Source organism: Lonchura striata, chromosome 5, assembly GCF_046129695.1.
Source record: "Lonchura striata isolate bLonStr1 chromosome 5, bLonStr1.mat, whole genome shotgun sequence".
NCBI classification, from domain to species: domain Eukaryota; kingdom Metazoa; phylum Chordata; class Aves; order Passeriformes; family Estrildidae; genus Lonchura; species Lonchura striata.
Genome location: NC_134607.1, coordinates 24,895,329 through 24,912,960, shown reverse-complemented (window position 1 = coordinate 24,912,960; position 17,632 = coordinate 24,895,329). Strand labels below are relative to the sequence as shown.

General features: G+C 41.5%; 1 protein-coding gene across 1 annotated transcript; it reads right to left on the bottom strand.

The window, feature by feature from the left end:
- Window positions 1-1,112: 1,112 nt before the first annotated feature.
- On the bottom strand, window positions 1,113-11,983 carry RBX1 (ring-box 1). Its single transcript, XM_021552738.3, has 5 exons — window positions 11,850-11,983; window positions 9,505-9,583; window positions 3,874-3,944; window positions 2,590-2,675; window positions 1,113-1,292 (listed from the first exon to the last, which is right to left on the bottom strand). The coding sequence occupies exons 1-5, from the start codon at window positions 11,925-11,927 to the stop codon at window positions 1,280-1,282; spliced, it is 327 nt and encodes a 108-aa protein (XP_021408413.1). The 5' UTR covers window positions 11,928-11,983; the 3' UTR covers window positions 1,113-1,279.
- Between the last annotated feature and the right edge of the window lie 5,649 nt (window positions 11,984-17,632).

The following is a 17,632-nucleotide window of genomic DNA, read 5'->3' as shown; positions in this document are numbered from 1 at the left end:
TCTTCTAGTCCTACTTGTTCCTGTTTTCTTCTTAAGGTTGGAATACGGTGAGCCATATAATTTCAGAGCAATGACACCAACAGATAAAATAATCCTGACATTTGCTTGCTGCAGATTGCAGAAAGCCCCAGCAATTAAAGAAAACGTGCAAGTTTTGGTTCTGTCGATGGCCATCTTTATCCCCTATCGCTACAGTACACTAATGTCTAACATCAGCTATCACATTTCCTATCCTCGGTAACTAGCAAAAAAATGGCATCCAAAGATGGCATCATGAATAGCCAAGGACAGAAATCTACCATGTCTACCACTGCTGACATAAAGAGAAAGCCTTTTGTAGCGGGAAGAATTTCTTGGATACTGTTTCAGTTCCCAGCATCTGCTACAGCTGTTGACATAGAGGGCAAAATTTGATGCAGTGAGCAGGATACCAGACCATTTGGCAGAGGAGACACCAAACAGAGCATTATGTAGTTTTCAAAGGAATGATTTTTGGCCAGTTGGATTTGAACTGGGAAAAATACCACTAGAGAGCAAATAAAGAATTGGTTTGCTTATACACTGCTAATTTTTAGCTTTCCAGCCAATCTAGCACATGAATTTCCTGAGTTTACTTTCACTCAACACATGAAAGTGCTTTATGAACACTGACAAAAAGAGACATCCCGTTTCTGTTCCCCAAAGCTAAACAGCTGGAACGGGGAAGTAAGTGAAAATTTCCTCTGCAGGGGAGGTGGCACAGTCAAACTCAAGAGCAGAAGTCAGAGAATAGTTTCTAATGATGACACAACCCCTAATTGTATAGATCATAATTTCAACTCTGCTGTAATAAAGCATGTCCTCACAAAAATCGATTTGCATAAACTTCTCATAGCCAGGCCACGTCCTGCACCCACTGCACTACACAATGAAGCTTCACACCAACCTCAGTGAGCCAAAGGTGTGGCTCTCATTTGTGTGGGAGTAGAACCAAACTCGCAGTCAAAAGCCTGGCACAGCAAAAAAGAAACACTCCCCAGCTCAAGAGTTAAGCTTAGTTTAAGTCCCTGGTCTGCAGATAATTCTCCTCCCTCATGCTCTGACTGCCTGCTCCTGAACACAAGACAAAAAACTTTGACAGGAAGCTCCAGCAAGACTTTATTCAATGGTATACAATAGGAAGAAATTAGCATGAAAGAAGAATTGTATACATTACTGACTTTCCATGTCACTAAAACAAACCCATAGTGACAAGAACAACTGAGTTCGATGACATAACAAGAAGCGTGTGACCATCTCTCTAGTGTCCATACCTGCAAGTAGACAATATGTTAATGCTCTTTTAAAAATTACAATTCATAGGAGTGCTGGTCTGGGTGGATTTATTTTCATTCTACCACAGCATAATTAACATGTAAATGGGTGAAATACTGTTAAGGAAATCTTAGGAAGTTCTCCACATTTCACTTTCCCCAAAAGTCTACCCAGACAACAGTTAGAAGAGAGCCTGAGCAATCCACAACACCATGTGCAAGAGATCTCAGTACCAGTTATCTTTTTCCCTGAATCCCGCTTCAAATATAGCAGGCATGAAGCAAGGCCAAAACTTGTCACAGCCCCAGACTGAGCACACATCAGAAAATATTAATTCATGTCTCTGTTTCTCATCATGCTGCCCGTGCAACATGAAGTGATTAGCCAGGCAACATGGACTCAGTTTTCATTGTGTGTTCAGGAAAACATCTTAATATCAAAGCTATGGTACTTCAGTTGTCACATCAATGATGATTTGCACAACTGACTGTATACCAGAGCTCAAACACAATCCTCAACAGTTACAATACCTGTTTTGCTTTGTTTTAGTCTGGACTGTGACTAGAATTATATATTTTTTTTAAAGTAGGTGGGGAGAGGGACAATCTACATTTAAGAAAAGATTACTAGATCAGTGGTGCAGAATGAAGCAAGTGATAGGCAAACTTCCTAACCATTCTCAATGGATAATTACCTCTAAAAATGTGACTATCCCTCAAAAACCCATTCTTGGATCTCCTACTACTATTCTTGACAAGAGACCTTTAAAAAACATTAAATAAAACAAACAATACAGCAATTATAAATAAATGGGACAAAGCTGCAGGAAAGGCTACATGGACACTTGATTTCCAGATGCTAGGAAATCAGCTGTATTAATCTCTGAGGCTATCAGAGTTATAAAACAAATCATCAAGATAACAGAGGGACCCAAGAAGATCTCTGGCACCTTAGCAGAAACACTTTTTACCACAAGCAGCTTAATTCAGGTCATCCTCTAAACCCAAATTGCTCATGCAGCAGCACAGTTCACCTGAGACTCCACTTCTAGCCAATTCCATTTCTCTCCTGCTCTCCATTCTTTAGAGAGAATGTCAGTAGAAATCACTACTTTTTAACAGTTCCTACATACCCCACAGCTGTTTGGACTTCCCTCAGAGCTCACTTAGAACCAGGTGACCAAGGAAAGAACCTCTGAACAGCAACTATGCCCTCAGACACACCAGTCTGACACTGATCATTTATATTTACAGGACAAGTGGAATTTTCATCTTGAAATCTTTGCAGGATACGTACTTTTGGAACTCCCATTCCCTGTTGTCCAGTGGACATACTTGGCGTGTTTTGAGCCAGCGAGAGATGCAGTGGAAGTGGAAAGCATGCTGGAAGACAAAGTTCAGATCACATAATTTCAGAATGTATGAATGCAAATCAATGTAAAAACTGCCACTGAAAGCATCACAGTAAGAAAAGAGTAGCAAGAGCTTGCAGGCAAAGGTGGGGACAACTGATCATTTAATTAGCTGATAAACACCAAGGAATTGATCCACATTTTCAAAGAGGAGGAAACATTAGTGAAATGCAGCAGAGATGCTGTTCCACAGTGCATACAGTGCCAACTGACTGATTTCTGATGAAGGAGGGAGTGCAGAGTTTAACAGCTGCTAAAATTGGCAGAGCAGACGCTGATAAAAAGCATAATCAGAAAGAAAAGAGCGGATTTCAGAGTAGCAGGGATGATATCAATGTATACATGCTGAAGGAAGCTTTCTGTCAGTTTGCAGGAGATACCAGAGCCTGAATAAAAAGGAATTTGAAAATTAGGAAAAAAAAATCTCATTTATGTATTTAATAAGGGCATCTGTTCTCTTACCCCATAGAGCTACTGAAAATCAAGATTCCACTTGTAGTGACTCTCACACACGACAACATAATTTTGACATTAGAATATCCTGACATAGTTTAAAAATTTGCCCTTGTCTTCTACAGACAGAATGGCAACATTTATGGTCCTGTTCCAGCATTACACGTTGTAACTCAATCCCACAGCAGAGTAAAGATGGGATCCAATATGGAATAATTTATTTATTTTCAACTCAGGCCCAGGCTAGCTAAGAGGCATTCAAGTTTGGAGTTAACATGCTAGTGGGACCAATTGATTTGATCTTCCCCAAAAACTCGAAGCAAATCACCTGGTTACCCCAGACTGTCTCTGAATTAATCTGCACATAGACACATCAAGCAGGCTGGCATCAAAGTAATCCTAATAGCAGGGGAAAGGAAAAGGTGTAACTCCTAGGCAAACCATGACCAAGAAAATCATGCTCAGAATGAGAGATTTATTATTCCTTAAAAAAAAAACAAGGCTTATCTTCCCCTCTTTGCTTCTTTGTCTTATTAGATCTCTCCATCTTTCACTTTCTTCTCTCTCTCCTTTCTACATTCTAGTAAACATAAGGACATAAAAATCCTTATTTGGTGGATTATGTGAAACATGCTACAGAACTCATTCTGTCCCACATCTTCAAAAAGGAGGATAGCATCACCCCACACAAACTCCACAATAGAAGTTTTCCTTACATTGCAGACGCCCCATGCAACTGTGCATTCTTCAGAGGTAGCCGATGCTTGGTTGGCTTGACATTCTATGCCTGTGAAAATAAAGATTGAACAAATATACACAGCAGTTGAAAATGTACATGCACATGTACTAACTGGTAGATTCCTTCATAATAGCAAATGTAGACAGGAGGAGCTTTTTGTGGTATTTAACACACCAGAAAGCATCAAGAGCTACAGTTTAATGCGTACTGTTTTTCCAAAAGTATCATATCAAAACATACTTAATCCTTATTTCCTCCTTCCTCTACTTTTTTAGTATTCCAAAGTTCCAGAGGGCAAGAGTACATAGCTCATCTGCTGGCAACATGTGTCTGTTCCCCAAATTTCAAGGAAAAAGCTTTTCATTTTTTCCTCTTTCGTTCACAGAGATGTCTTTTGATTATGAGTTGACAGTATGTTTACTTAAACTTCTTACCCAGGTTTCTCTCAAAACAAATTCTTATATGTTCCTGTCAGACATTATGTACTTTATTTGCAAATGTAATGCTGGAGTTTGCCCATCTTTATTTAAAAGTCTTGTGATAGGTAAGTACATCCCAAAAATCCACAATAGCAAATACAGTTTGGACAGGAAATACAGGTTTGGACTTTTTATACCTTGGAGCTGAGTACCCAAGAGGATCCCTAACCCTAACTTTTTATGAGTTTGGGTTATGTTTTGGGCTTTTGTGTCAAATGGTGTAGATAAAGGAGATGAAAAAGAGTGAGGAAAGAAGAAGAACAACACTGAGAAAATAAATCCTACAAGCCAGTTCTATGTTCTAAGGCTGGACAATTCACTTCTGCTCCAGTTCAAGAAGAAACTTCAGAAGAAAAAGATTTTTCCAACTCGTCCACCATCAGCAGCACAAACCTATAAGATTAACATTTTACTTCTTGCTAAAGGATGCCTTCTGCAGGAGTCAAGACCAAGTGATTTAAAAAGATCTGCTGATAGATGATAAGCTTAGAACTCAATACATGCCCTTGCTGCTTTCTTGTTTTGCTTTTTTTTTTTCCTGGCAAAGAAGACATTTGATTGAGTTCCACTTCTCCGTTCACTCTTCATGTGCTTGAATATGCTTAGAGGAAAAGGAATTTGATTCACCAATTAAAGATTCAAAAACTTTCAAATCCCACAGGTTTGGCTGAAAAATGTGATCTCTATTTGTTCTGTCCCATTCTTTCCTTTCTCCATTTTTCATGCTTTTCAGGTGTGGAGGTGCACAAAATAAAAGCAAGGCCCATTTTTTTCTGAGATGCAAAAGATGCCAATTAACGTTGGTCACAAAGAATTACTCAAAACAAGACTGACGTCTAAAGAAAATCAGTAGCAACAGCTGTTCTGCAAGATTTTAGTGAACCTGTATTTATCATATGGTTTACATCAAAGATATGATACACCACAGCAGGAAGTCCAAAGCTCAATCCCTTGCCTCCCTATAGAAGAAAACAAAACCCAGTACTTCAGTCTTAATTCCCAAATCTCTCAATACATACAGCAATAAAACTAAATCTTATTAATAATATGGAAGATGCTCAATACCCTTGAAGAACTTCAATTACTTTGGATACTTGTATAAAATTCTACACCTGAGATCTTTGCAACCATTTTACTGTTACTGCAGTATGGACTCATGGTCATGGGACATAGTATGTTAACTTTTAAATATCTGGCCAGTGTCTGTACAGTAACAGATAATGGTGAGAAGATGAGTAGTAGGAAAAGATGAGGAAACTCATCTGAAGGGAAAATAGTCAAAGAGTAAGCAAAGTTTAACTCAGAAAGACTCTGCTGAAAGCAAGGAAAATACTCCAGCACACAATATGTTTATCTCGTTTCTTCTCTTTTCCTGCTGGAAACAAAATATTGGGCATGTTAGACATGAAGTCCATCTAGCCCATTTTTTATGCCATTTTGGCTTTCATTTTTTTTCCTAACAGACCCTAACATTAGAGCTACATTAACAGAATTTTTAATTTTCAGGATTTAAAGAACTCTATATTTTGCCTGGGAGTGAGAGGGAAGAAAGATGATTTAGGTAAGGAAAAGAAGTACCACTGACATTTATTTCAGTGTTACTCAAAACTTGCACTTTCAAACTAAACGTTCACTGACAGTCTAAAGCATGAGAGTCTCAAAAGTTTAAGAGGACAGATGAACTTTTGTGGAAGTGACTGAGGAGGAGTTCCCTGGTAGTGATGGAAAGCCCTTCCAACAAGACACTCAGGTTTAGCTCCCTTATCAAATGCACTGGAGACTACTGCTAGCAAAGTAGTAGGCCTTTTTTGACTGCCAAAAAAGGGCCTCCCAAAAGCTGAAGCACTTTTTGGTCTCCTACTTGCTTTATTTCAGAAAAGGACAATATATCAACAAATAAAAAATAAATAATACATAAAACAGATGGACAATCTCCATCCTAGAATGAAAGCTGATGATCCTGGCTCTTGAAAGAAAGAGAAGCTATTTACCATCTCCTGACCCAAAAGAAGTTATAAGAGTGAGATAGTAACACGTACTGAAGGAATACTGAATGATGCTTCTGTTGCCTTGCTTTTGACAGAGGATCTGTAGGTGAGGACAGAAAGAGTCAGCTAAAACCTGAAATACCTGTAAAAAATTGTGAAAGATGCAATGGAAGCGTTTCAACTCAGGGAGTTGTGGAAATACATCTTATATAATGGCAGTTTCTGAATCTTGACATTGGAAGAACCAGCCCACTTCCTATACATTTTCTACTGCAGAAATCACCTGTATAGTTACACATCAAAGAAGTAAATCCAAACCCATTCCATCTCATAAACATCCTGAGATTCTTCTCCGGATTCTATGCAACATATTTATCTTTCTGAAGCTGGATTCAGGCAAGAGGACAGTATTTTGATGGCACATTTTACACAGTTCAAAGCTATATTGGTCATCTTACTACAATACGACATTACACATTTAAGATAATCCAATATACTAAACACACAGTTAACACTCCCCAACTTACCATGTTGCAGTGACAGCACCAGAGAGCAAGCCTTTGAAGAAAGACTCAAGTAAAATCTAAACAGAACCTGTGTCATTCCAGAGCAGAATGAAACCAAGACTGAAAATCTACTCATTCCTTCTGTACACTGAATACAAACCAAACTGAGGGCAGCAGGGATCCTCTGAATCATGTTATAACCGAGTCATAAGGCACATGCATGGGGAGAACTGCATGACACCTTAGCATTGATGCCTGACTTTACACCATTAACAAACTTTCATTACCATTATTGACATTAGTTATTACTCTTCTAGTGTTTTCCCATTTTAGGTTTCTTTTCATCACTAGGAATGGGAGACATTTATATCCTGCATTTTATCAAATCAAATCTTGTGCTGTTCTTCCCTGCACATTCTATTAATTTTTTCTTAATTTGCCATCACTTCACATCTTATGTCTGAAAATCTAATTAAAGGTTTTTTTAACAACATTAATGATCTGTAACAAGGAAGTAAGCAAATCCAGAGCCAACACGGATCTCGGAATACCAATTTAGATATGCCTTCTACTCTGTATGCTGTCAATTTTAATCTGTCATTTGCAGTCCAGGCTCCTCATAACATTGCTCATACCAATTAATAACATGTTATGCTTGAGCAACTCAAAAAGGAAAAAAAACTTACCTATGCCTTTTTCCTTTACTGTTTTTCCTAATCTACCTATTTACTCTCAACTCCCTCACACATATTGGTAGGGCTTTTAAAAATATTTTTAAAGAACTGATAAACAAAATTTATTACTGAAAAATAGCATTTGTCCATTCTCCTTCCAACCCCTCTATACTTCTCCTTCATCCCATATGTCCTATTTGCTATTTATAAAACAAAAGAAAATATATGAGACTGTATTTGGTCTGTCATGGAAAGTACAATTAATTTTGAGGCAGATTGACAGAATGAAACACACCAGCATCTCCTATCTTAAAATACATCCCTCTTGTCATGAATAATTATCTTGAATTACAGGATTTTATATATTTATTCTATACATTTGTAAATTCTATAAATGCAACTTATGTTCTAATAAGTCTTTGAAATTCCATTTTCCTGTCAGCAAAATTATTTCCTCTCCAATACATTATAAACCTGAGAGACTAAGTAATAGTCCAATGTCCACCTTCTTTTGAAACTTCTTTCTAAGATGGTACAGGTAAGAGACACTTAAAAAGGAAATATTTACATTAAAGAACCTCAACTTATTTCATAATCCCTGTTCGTTTTAGTGATATCATTCCCTGTCAAATAACAAAGAACAAACTGAGGCATGGATAGGCAATAGCTGGCTCAAAATACAAACATATCTATTCCCAAGAAGAGAAGTGAACCTGCTTAACCCATGTTCAGACCCATGCTCAGTGTGTTAGAGTGTGTTTTCACTTTATTAAAAAAACACAAAAACAAAACAAAACAAAAAAAAAAACCAAAACAAAAAAAACCCACAAAAAACCCAAAAAAACCCCAAAAGACAAAGCTTCTGAAAGTAATTTTGTAATTATTATTTAAATATTAAGTAAAATCAGGTACATCCTTCAGTAGCTGGTCCTATAAACTTGAAATCTCATTTTGCTGAAGTGTTTTATTTCCATACAGTCTTATTGAGAGGAAGTCGCCTATAGTATTGGTTCCAAGGGCAACCATATGAAACCAAAGTGCAACAAAACTATTCCAATGGGAGCAGGACAGGCCATGCCCAGTCTTTGGACCTGGGCTTGTTTTGGGAGGTTCAACCAGCCTCACATTTCTCCCTGGGGTATGCTAACAGATCTTCTGTCCCTTATGATTGAAACAAGATGGACAGTTATGGTGCCAACAGTACTTTGTCATTTTTGAGGGAAAAAAAATGGGTTTGTACTCATTATCAATACTCTAAGGGCCTGAAAACAGTGACTTCATGCATACACACCTATTTCATGATAGAAATGAACCATCGAGATTATACAGAAAAAAAAAATTCAAATTAAACCAATACTAATAATGTATTGGGGTTTTTTTTAGCACTTTATTACTCTCCTTTGTAAATGAGCGGATAATTTTCTAGGTGGCTACAAAATTCCCCTTACTATAACATGTGCTAAGTTAGTTAGATAAGGTATGTTTCATAGAACGAGGAGTCAAATTAATTTGCTGGTCCATGCTTTTCCTTGCCCAGGATAGACAGAGAGTGTTACAAGACTTCATCTTAATGAGTATCATCAAGAAGCTGACACTCATAGCAACCTCCCCAGCTCATAAGATCTTTCTTTGTAAGCAATGCCTGTCAACCCTGAATAATTTCAGTTCCTCTTTATTATTACTCCTTTTTTCCTTTGCTGTGTTCAAAATACATTCAACAGCATCATGTCTGTTGATATGGCATCAAGTGATCCTACCCTTTATGAGAAAAGGGTGAGGAAGAAACAGTATGGTGACAGAGGTCACAAAAATAGATTATGAGACTTCAGCATTACATAAAATAGAGATTAGCAGAAGAATTAGTTACTAACTGAAAACTGTGCTGAGTTATATCCTCAGCTGGGGTAATTTCAGCTATTCAGCACATACAAGTCCAAATGTGACCCTCCCCATGTACTTACACAGATCCATAATGTGGTTTCTGCAAATGGCACAGTTATCAACCACAATGTCCCATGCCCACAGAGCTACGGCGTTCCACTGGAGAGAGGGGGGAAAAAGAAAAACAGTTGTGATTCAATTTACGCTGGACAGCAATCCTTGCTATTCTTCAAGATACCAGGTACTTTTTGAAATAGAAAAGCTAGGATATTAAGGAAAAAACAAATCTTAGAAGTCCAGAACAATTCCTCATCAAGAGTTTAGGTTACTAGGAAGCAGTGGTACATTCCTCTCACAAACCTCCCAGATACGTCTCCTTCCCACCTGAAAAAGAAGGTAACTCCCACAGTCCCCCTTCCACTTTTTTTTTTCTGTGAAACAAATGCAAACATCTGGATTTCTATTCAAGATCCAATGGAATCCAAGGAAGTAGTTCATGTCAAACCCTAGATTCTGAAAGAAAGGACAGCCCCTTGGAGAAAGACCAATTCAGATGTAATTTTTGTTAAGAGGAATTCCTATTATTTGTGGCAGTTCTTCTAGTAATCATCCTTCTGAGCAGTTGGGGTCAAGAACTAAATCTCTAATGCTACTCTCCACTGACTCCTGAATAATGTTCCCTACAAAAGGTTAATAAGCAACAACCTATCGGCAAGGCTGGATATAAAAATTTCAAAGTACTATCAAATCAATCTTTCGAAGACTTACTTTATACATACAAAAAAGTAATAGCACTGTCACATGCTACTTCAGGGGGTTTGAGAATTTTAGGACAAGCTATGCAGAAAAACCTTTTTATGCCTCCAGACAAAACTCATAATCAGGTCTTCTGTAAACTCATTAAATAAATGGGCCTGCCTTCAATATCCAAAACAATCCAAAATATTGTACTGGTATCAGGATAATCTTCATTTACGACTTACGTAGTATAGATTTTTGTCCCCCTTACATTTTTTCAGTATATATTTGCACTGACTGTACTATCTTCTCTACTGTGTTCCATTTCCATCTCAATGTTTTCATTGCTTTCCCTCAGTTTGGGACATTAAAGAAGGAACACTGAGTTCCAAGTATTGATAGGCAGTTTCACACTTGGGTAAGCTCTTCAACTTTTCATTAGTACAGATATAAAAAGTAGTCACAATACTACTAGATCTTTTAGGACATGCACCAGTAGTGATCACATGTTTCTTCCCAGTCTTCTAACTTCAAGACTAGCTGGCCTTCTGGCTGAAGTATTCAGTCCTCATGGACTTCATCCATACTTCAAGCAGCTAAGATAAAAGTTCTCAGCACCCTTATCTCTTCCATACACTCCAATACTTAATCTCTTGTCCCATTATGGTCTACTCTGATGGCCCACACACCTGTACTGAGCCACACATGCAACAAAGGTCTTGATACCTTGCTGGGGAGCAGGAATGACACTGACATATAAATGCTGCTACTTCCTACCACTCTGATTATATTTGTCCCTATTTCCAAAGGACAAGCAATTATGTCACCCAAACACTTCCTTCTGCACATATCCAGGGGTTTCCATCATCACTGATGGCAGCTGCATTTTAAACAAATATATCTACAAGCAGGAATCACTGGAAATGTTTACTGATATTCAGTCTAGGAGACACTTTTCCTCAAATTGTACCTTAGTACAAGCCCACACAATCTAATCCTGCTTCTCTACACCCACGTGAATAGCCTCAGACCATCACCATGACCCAGCTGACAAACTGGTGGCACTGGATAGGAGAGCAATATTATGACTGCTCTGAGCGAGGAAGCAAAGCCAGGGTGGCATGAGAACATTTGCTCACTAATACGTTGTTATGGCTCGATTTATGTAAGAAGGAGGAAAAAGTCAGCCACAGACATTTGCAGAAAGCTTTTTACGCAGCATATGGGGCAGCCCGGGCGGCTGGGCCACGCCACAGCGGCCGGGGGTGATGGGGAGCTGGAAGCACTCCAGCGCTGCTCGCCCGCCCGAGCTCTGGGTAAGGAGTAGCCGAGGCCTGTCCTGTCGGGGCGGCAGCGTCAGAGGAGGCGAGCGGCAGAGCCCCGGACAGGGCCGCCCCCGGCCCGTCGGCGCCCCTGCTCCCGCCCCCACCAGCGGCGCCCGCTGATTGGCCAGCTCCCGCTGCACGTGCGGCGGCCCGCCTCAGCCATTGGCTAGGACGCACGCCAGGACTCCCCGCAGGCCTCGCGCCGCCCCTCCCACCGCTCCGGTGCGGAACCAGGCGCCCGGCTCCGTAAAGGGAGCGGGAATTCGCTCCCTTCTCCGTCCCGCTCTCTGGCATCAAGCCGGCCCCAGCCCCACCCCCGTTCCTCCGGGAGCAGCCAGAGGAGCGCGCCGGCGGGGCCTCACTTTCTTCACTTCGAAGCGCTTCTTGCCGGCGCCGCTGTTGGTTCCGCTGGGAGTGTCCACATCCATTGCGGCCGCCATTTTGGGAGCGTGAATCGGCCCGTCCCGCTCTGCGCGCGTGCGCGGCGCGGCGGGGCGTGGCGGGGCCGGGGGGCCGGAGGAGCGGGGGCGCTGGGAGGGGTCACCGCATGGCCACGCCCCCCACCGCCCCTCACCGCGCCGGCAGGTGCGGGGGCCGAGGGCGCGATCACGTGGGCGCGATCACGTGAGCGCGCTCCTGAGGGCGGTGGGAAGGGCGGGGCCGCGCCAAAGTTACCTCATCCCTCTGCCCGCAGCCCTCGGGCTCTCGGTGCAGCGTCCCCCTACAGTCTCTTGGGATTTGCCCCCCCGCCCTCTTCACATGAGGGGCTTCAGCCCTCAGTAGACTTCTAACTTGTTTTCGCCCATCGTAATCGAGGCAGGACGAAGTGGGGTCGGCGGTGTTGCCGCTGTAGCCCTTTATTCTCCCGCAAGTCCAGTTTTTTAAAAAGGAACATGGAATTGCTGAAGACAGGACGCGCACCTTACAGCGTGCGATTTGAGTTTACAATAGTTACAATCAATATGGATTTAAAGGTGCTGCCAGAGTTGCCCAGGCCTTGCCTGTTCTTTTGCAAGGATGGAGAGGAGATGACAGGCACGGTGGCCGATTCTTGGAGCTTCCTCTGTCTGTACCTTCCCGACAAGGTCAGTGGTAGTATTCTCCATGATATGGAAACTGAGGGCAATACACTCCCCAGCAGGACAACTATAGATCTTGAAATTTCACCCAGCTTTGCAGGTCCCTGTAGACGCGATCTCTCTGCAGAGCCACCCCTTCTAAATCTATTTGTACACTGCTGGTCCATGGATGTTGGAAAGAGGAGTTTGTAGAAGCACTAAAAGGCCATTCTCTTGCATAGATACAGGCAAGCAATATCTGTACTCTACTTCTCATAAATACTTGGGCCCAACAGCACCGTTCTGGTTTGCCTCCATTCTACCCGTCTTGCTGTGTGCATACAGCTTTTTCCTGAAACCCAGTCCTTGCTGGGGTGGAGTGTCTGACAGTCTCCAAATAGACTTAAACTTAAAGTAGGGACCTACAGTAAGAACGAGATGATGCTGGCATTGGATGTGTTTGAATTATTTTAATGTTTGGATTTGGATTAATATTTAAAAGACATGTACCACTTGTGCCTTGACTTATGCACATACCTAAATATTTGCAGCATCAGGCTGAGCCTGAAAGTTGCATAGGCAATAAAGGTAAGTTTGAAGAAGAAAAATGCCCTCCCTCATGTAAACACCCTTTAATGCCTCTCATTACCTACATGGTAAGCTTCCATTTCACTGAACTGCCCCTTTCCCCAGATACTGCTTGGTTATGGGGCATCTCTATCACTATAAATTGCAGCTGCACAAATTCAGATTTCTGTCCTGTTGCTCCATATTCAGGATTATTGCAAAGGAGTATTTTGAAAAGGGGAGTTGGGTTCTTCAGAAAGTATACTTTTCACCTTCTAGAAAATAGCTATTTTCAAATCAGAATTTGCAAGATTTCTTATTAATAGAAGCACCAATACTAACCTTAATTTCTAAATGTGTATGGCAACGTCTCCAGCAAGACATTTCTCAAGAAACCAGGACATTGATCAAACACGTAGACTAGGGCATATACATACCAGAGAGATGTTAACATTCATTTTCACTTGAAGTGACTAATGTAGTATAAAACTGTAGTCTCACCACTTCAGCTGATATCACCAGGGGGAGGTGGTTGCCAATGGGGTAAAGCCATACAGCCAGCAGTCACGTGCTCTGGATTTATCTTTCCTTATCTGGCAGAAAAAACAACGTAACAACACAGATCTCGAGTTAAGTCTTGCTAAAAAGGTAGGAGTGTTAGGAAAACAAGAAAGACAGCAAACATGGTGCAGGACAGAACACATATTGCATCTCCATGTTTAGTTAGTTCATAATTACTGATCTGTGTATGCAGATGCATTTTACCAATAAGTGCATTGAGAGATCTCCAGTACATTTTTCAAAGTGAAATTAGTGACAGTATAGTCCTGCACTTCATAAAAATGGCTAAGCTACCTTCTTTGCTTGAAATAATCTGTTTTCATTTTAGTGTTGTCTCTAATGTCTTCCCTTCTAGTAAAAGTGTATCTCCTCAGACCTGTTTTCCCCTCTTAAGGCTATATATTATAGAGGGTTGTCAGGAGCTGCTGCAGGAAGAAAGGCTGCAGCTTTGAAAGGCATCAGTTTCAAAAGAAGTATAACACTGTGGTCCAAATTACCAGGGATGCTTTGAAGAATGGATCATTTCTCAAACCTCTGGGACATGCAGGAGGAAAAAGAGAAGGCTGCCAAATTGAAAAGGCAGCGAGACAGACTAGGTGACATGTGACAACTGCTGTGAATATGGTTAGTCCCAATTAAAATGACACAAACTCTCTCCCAGTTGTCAAAGACTGTTCCTAAAGGCAATGTACCACCAACCTTTCAAAACCAATGTCTTGTATTTTGGTCACTGCCCTTCTCCTTTATATTCATTCTTTTGGTGGTTTGTTGTTTATTTTTCTACAGTCACAAACATTATCCTATGTGGGATTTATCCCTCAAATGCTTCCCTCCTCCATACATGCACTCTGAATGCGTGTTCCTGACTGGACTGCTGTGGAACTGCTCCTGGAGCGGTGGCTGCTTGCAGCCCTGGCTCTGCACCTGCACAAGGTGGTGCAGAAGGCTTGGTGGTGGCCATACTGACACAACTTGACCCTCCGGGGCAAGAGGGATCCACATGGCAGCGGGAGGATCCCCCAGAACTGAGCTAGAAGGAAAATGCAGACAGAAAAGGTGGATCTGCTTAGTCCTCACTGCCTGAGCTGTTTGCATTCTGTTTTCCAGCCGCAGAAAAGATGAGCAGTTATCATGACTGGTCCTCCAGTGTGACAGGATCTTTCTGGGGCACTTGGGTTAGTTAGGAAAAGAGCTGGTCTGAAAGAGAATTGCAGAACTTTCAAACACTCTTCAGAGTGAGTGTCTTGAGAGTTAAGTATGGGCCTTCCAAGACTGCCAGGAGCAAAGAGGGAGATGGCCCTTTTCTAAGTGCTTACAAACCTCAAGTTTTCTCTTGCCATTCTCTGCTTCACCATCTCAGTGCTACCTGCTTAAGGTATGGTTTCAATGGTGTCCTAAGCAGCATCAAGCAGAAATAAATCAGGTGCACTTTATTACTTTTTAAAGAACTGTAGGGCTGACTGGTTGGCTGCCTTCCAGTTGCTGATGCTAGTAAAATTATTTGAGTTGTCCAAGTTGGGATTTCTAGCACCCTTTGCTTTTGGATGCACAAGCCCACAGACAGCATTCATAAATTACTGTTGGGGCAATATTGCATCTATGGTTATTCTGTGTTGCCACAATCTCAAAGTTCAAGAAGTAGGCAAACAACCTCCCAGCAAAGCTTTGTATAAGGCTCTGTAGCATCTCCAGTTGATTCAGTGTGCTTGGCATAGGGAAATTGAATTCAGAGGACAGAGCCAGAGGGGTACGTTAAGGAATATATCCCATAGATTTTTGGACCACACTGTGTTTGCTTTCTGTGGAAACCCAAACACCCTACCTCTGTGTATGTTTTCCAGATGATGGTCACATTAAAGCCCATATAGTACCCCTGTCTTTATAAGCCATTATTAAAACCTCACGAGAGAATGGGAGCCTCCGAACTGGCTAAAAGGAACAGGTAAGGTTCTGAGAGAGGTGCAGGTTGTAGCATTTAATGGGATGGTGACTGATTGTTGCTCTTCCTTTCTCTTGGCATTTTACCTTGAACTGCTTGATAACTAAAATAACATGCAACCATTGTGGCAGCCTGCAGGAAAGTGGGTGCTTGCAAAACCCACGATACGATACATACTGACTCTGCCCAAACTCCTGCAGAGCCTTTCCCCACACATGAACAAACAAGCAATTGGGTCTGTGCCTGCGGGCTCAGCAAATGACACAGTGGGTCCCACACCACACCTAACAATCAGCTGCAGCTGATACAGAGGAACACGGTCAGGACAGAGGGATCCCAGTATGTTACCGTGAGGATGCTAGGCTGATTCCATTCCGCTTCAAGAAAGGGCTTGAAGTTATCCCTTCTATGCATGAGCACCCCTGTGCTCCCTATCTTAATCCTTGCTCCCAGCTAAGGAGCTCTGTCTCGGAAGGAATCCAACATCAACCCCACCTCCCTGCCACCCCTTTGCAGTTCTGGACGTCAAACTGCATACGCTGATCGCATCTGGCTGTGCTGCCACCTCCCGAGAGAAAGCAGCATCCCGGCTTCTGCTCAGAGGAAAGGAAACGTTCCACAGCCAGACAGGCTTCCAGTCTGCACGGAGGGCCCCGGGGAAGCCAGAACTCTCCACGCCGCCTGAAGCCTGGGGAAGCAACATGTGTGTCCAAGGTCAGCCGGAGCCTGGGCACCTCTGTTTCTCATAAGGCTGAAGAAGCAGGAGGGTGAGACTGCCTGCAGCAGCTGAGAAAAAAACCCCATCTGTGTACACAGGGAAGAGTGAGAGCTTGGAAGAGAGAAAGAACCTTTAACCTGAGCTGGGATCCCAATGAGATGTCAGAGACAGAGTAGGATTGTAATTGAGAGATAGGACAAACCTTTCAGAGGGTAACTAACAGGAAAGCAGTAGCAAGGGAGTGACCTGACTATCCCAGAGCTGCATGAGGTGACAAGAGGCTATGGGATAGTCCAAGTGCAGGAGACTGCACTATCTGAGTATCAGGTCACAATCTGGATCTCTTTCATTTATCAGATAAGAGTTTTCAAAGTGCCTTTTATCCTTTTAAGGAACATACAAAAAATATATATAATGTTATGATAACTCAATACAAGTTATATTCATTTACTATTACATGTAAGCAACACTGGAAGATCTGCCAGGCTAATTAGCAGTAGCCAGGAAAAAGCACAAGAGTAACCAAAGTAGTAACACAAGCTTGCTTGCATATAAATCAATAAACTCCTACTGATTTGGGAAATCCATGAAACTTCAAAAACACGAGGGGAGACAGTTCCAGACTGCTGTGTGGGAGACACTAAAACACTATTTATGGATATTCTTATCTACAGCTTTTCCCTGACTGTCTTGAATGTGGGGAGAGAGTCATACAAAGGGAACAAACACTAAATCAGGGAAAAAAAAAATTAAAAAGAGAGAGGTCTGGAAGCTACCTCCACTGAGTCAAAGATTTTGATCATTTTTGAAAAGAAGGTGACAACCATTGAGCTGTAGCTTTGGATTTGTCTTCCTATATTAATTCTTTGTTCTTTTCCCAAGAAATATAGTATCCCAAAATTCCTCCAAAGATCTCTTAGTGGAATCAAGTTCCTATCTACAGGCTCTGCTCAGTAAGACACAATTCATTAGCCTTTGCCATCCTTCTTTGTCACAATAGGAAAGATGCTGCTGTCAGTAAAAGCATCTTGTTTCAGTCCCTGGTAGTTGTAGCAAAGGCACCATTTGACAATTAAAAACTGTGAAGATCCAAGTTTTTCTGTCATTTGTTTGATGGGTTTTGTTATTACTGTTGGTTTTGTTTGGTTTAGGCAGGGGAGATGTTGAAGTGAGTTCAGATGTGATTTCAGGGCAAAAAAAATTACTAATTTTGTATAATTTCTTCTTAGAAAAACACAAAGGAATGGGGAAAAAAATAGGTGACCCACAGACATGGCAATTTCTAGTACAAAAACTATACGG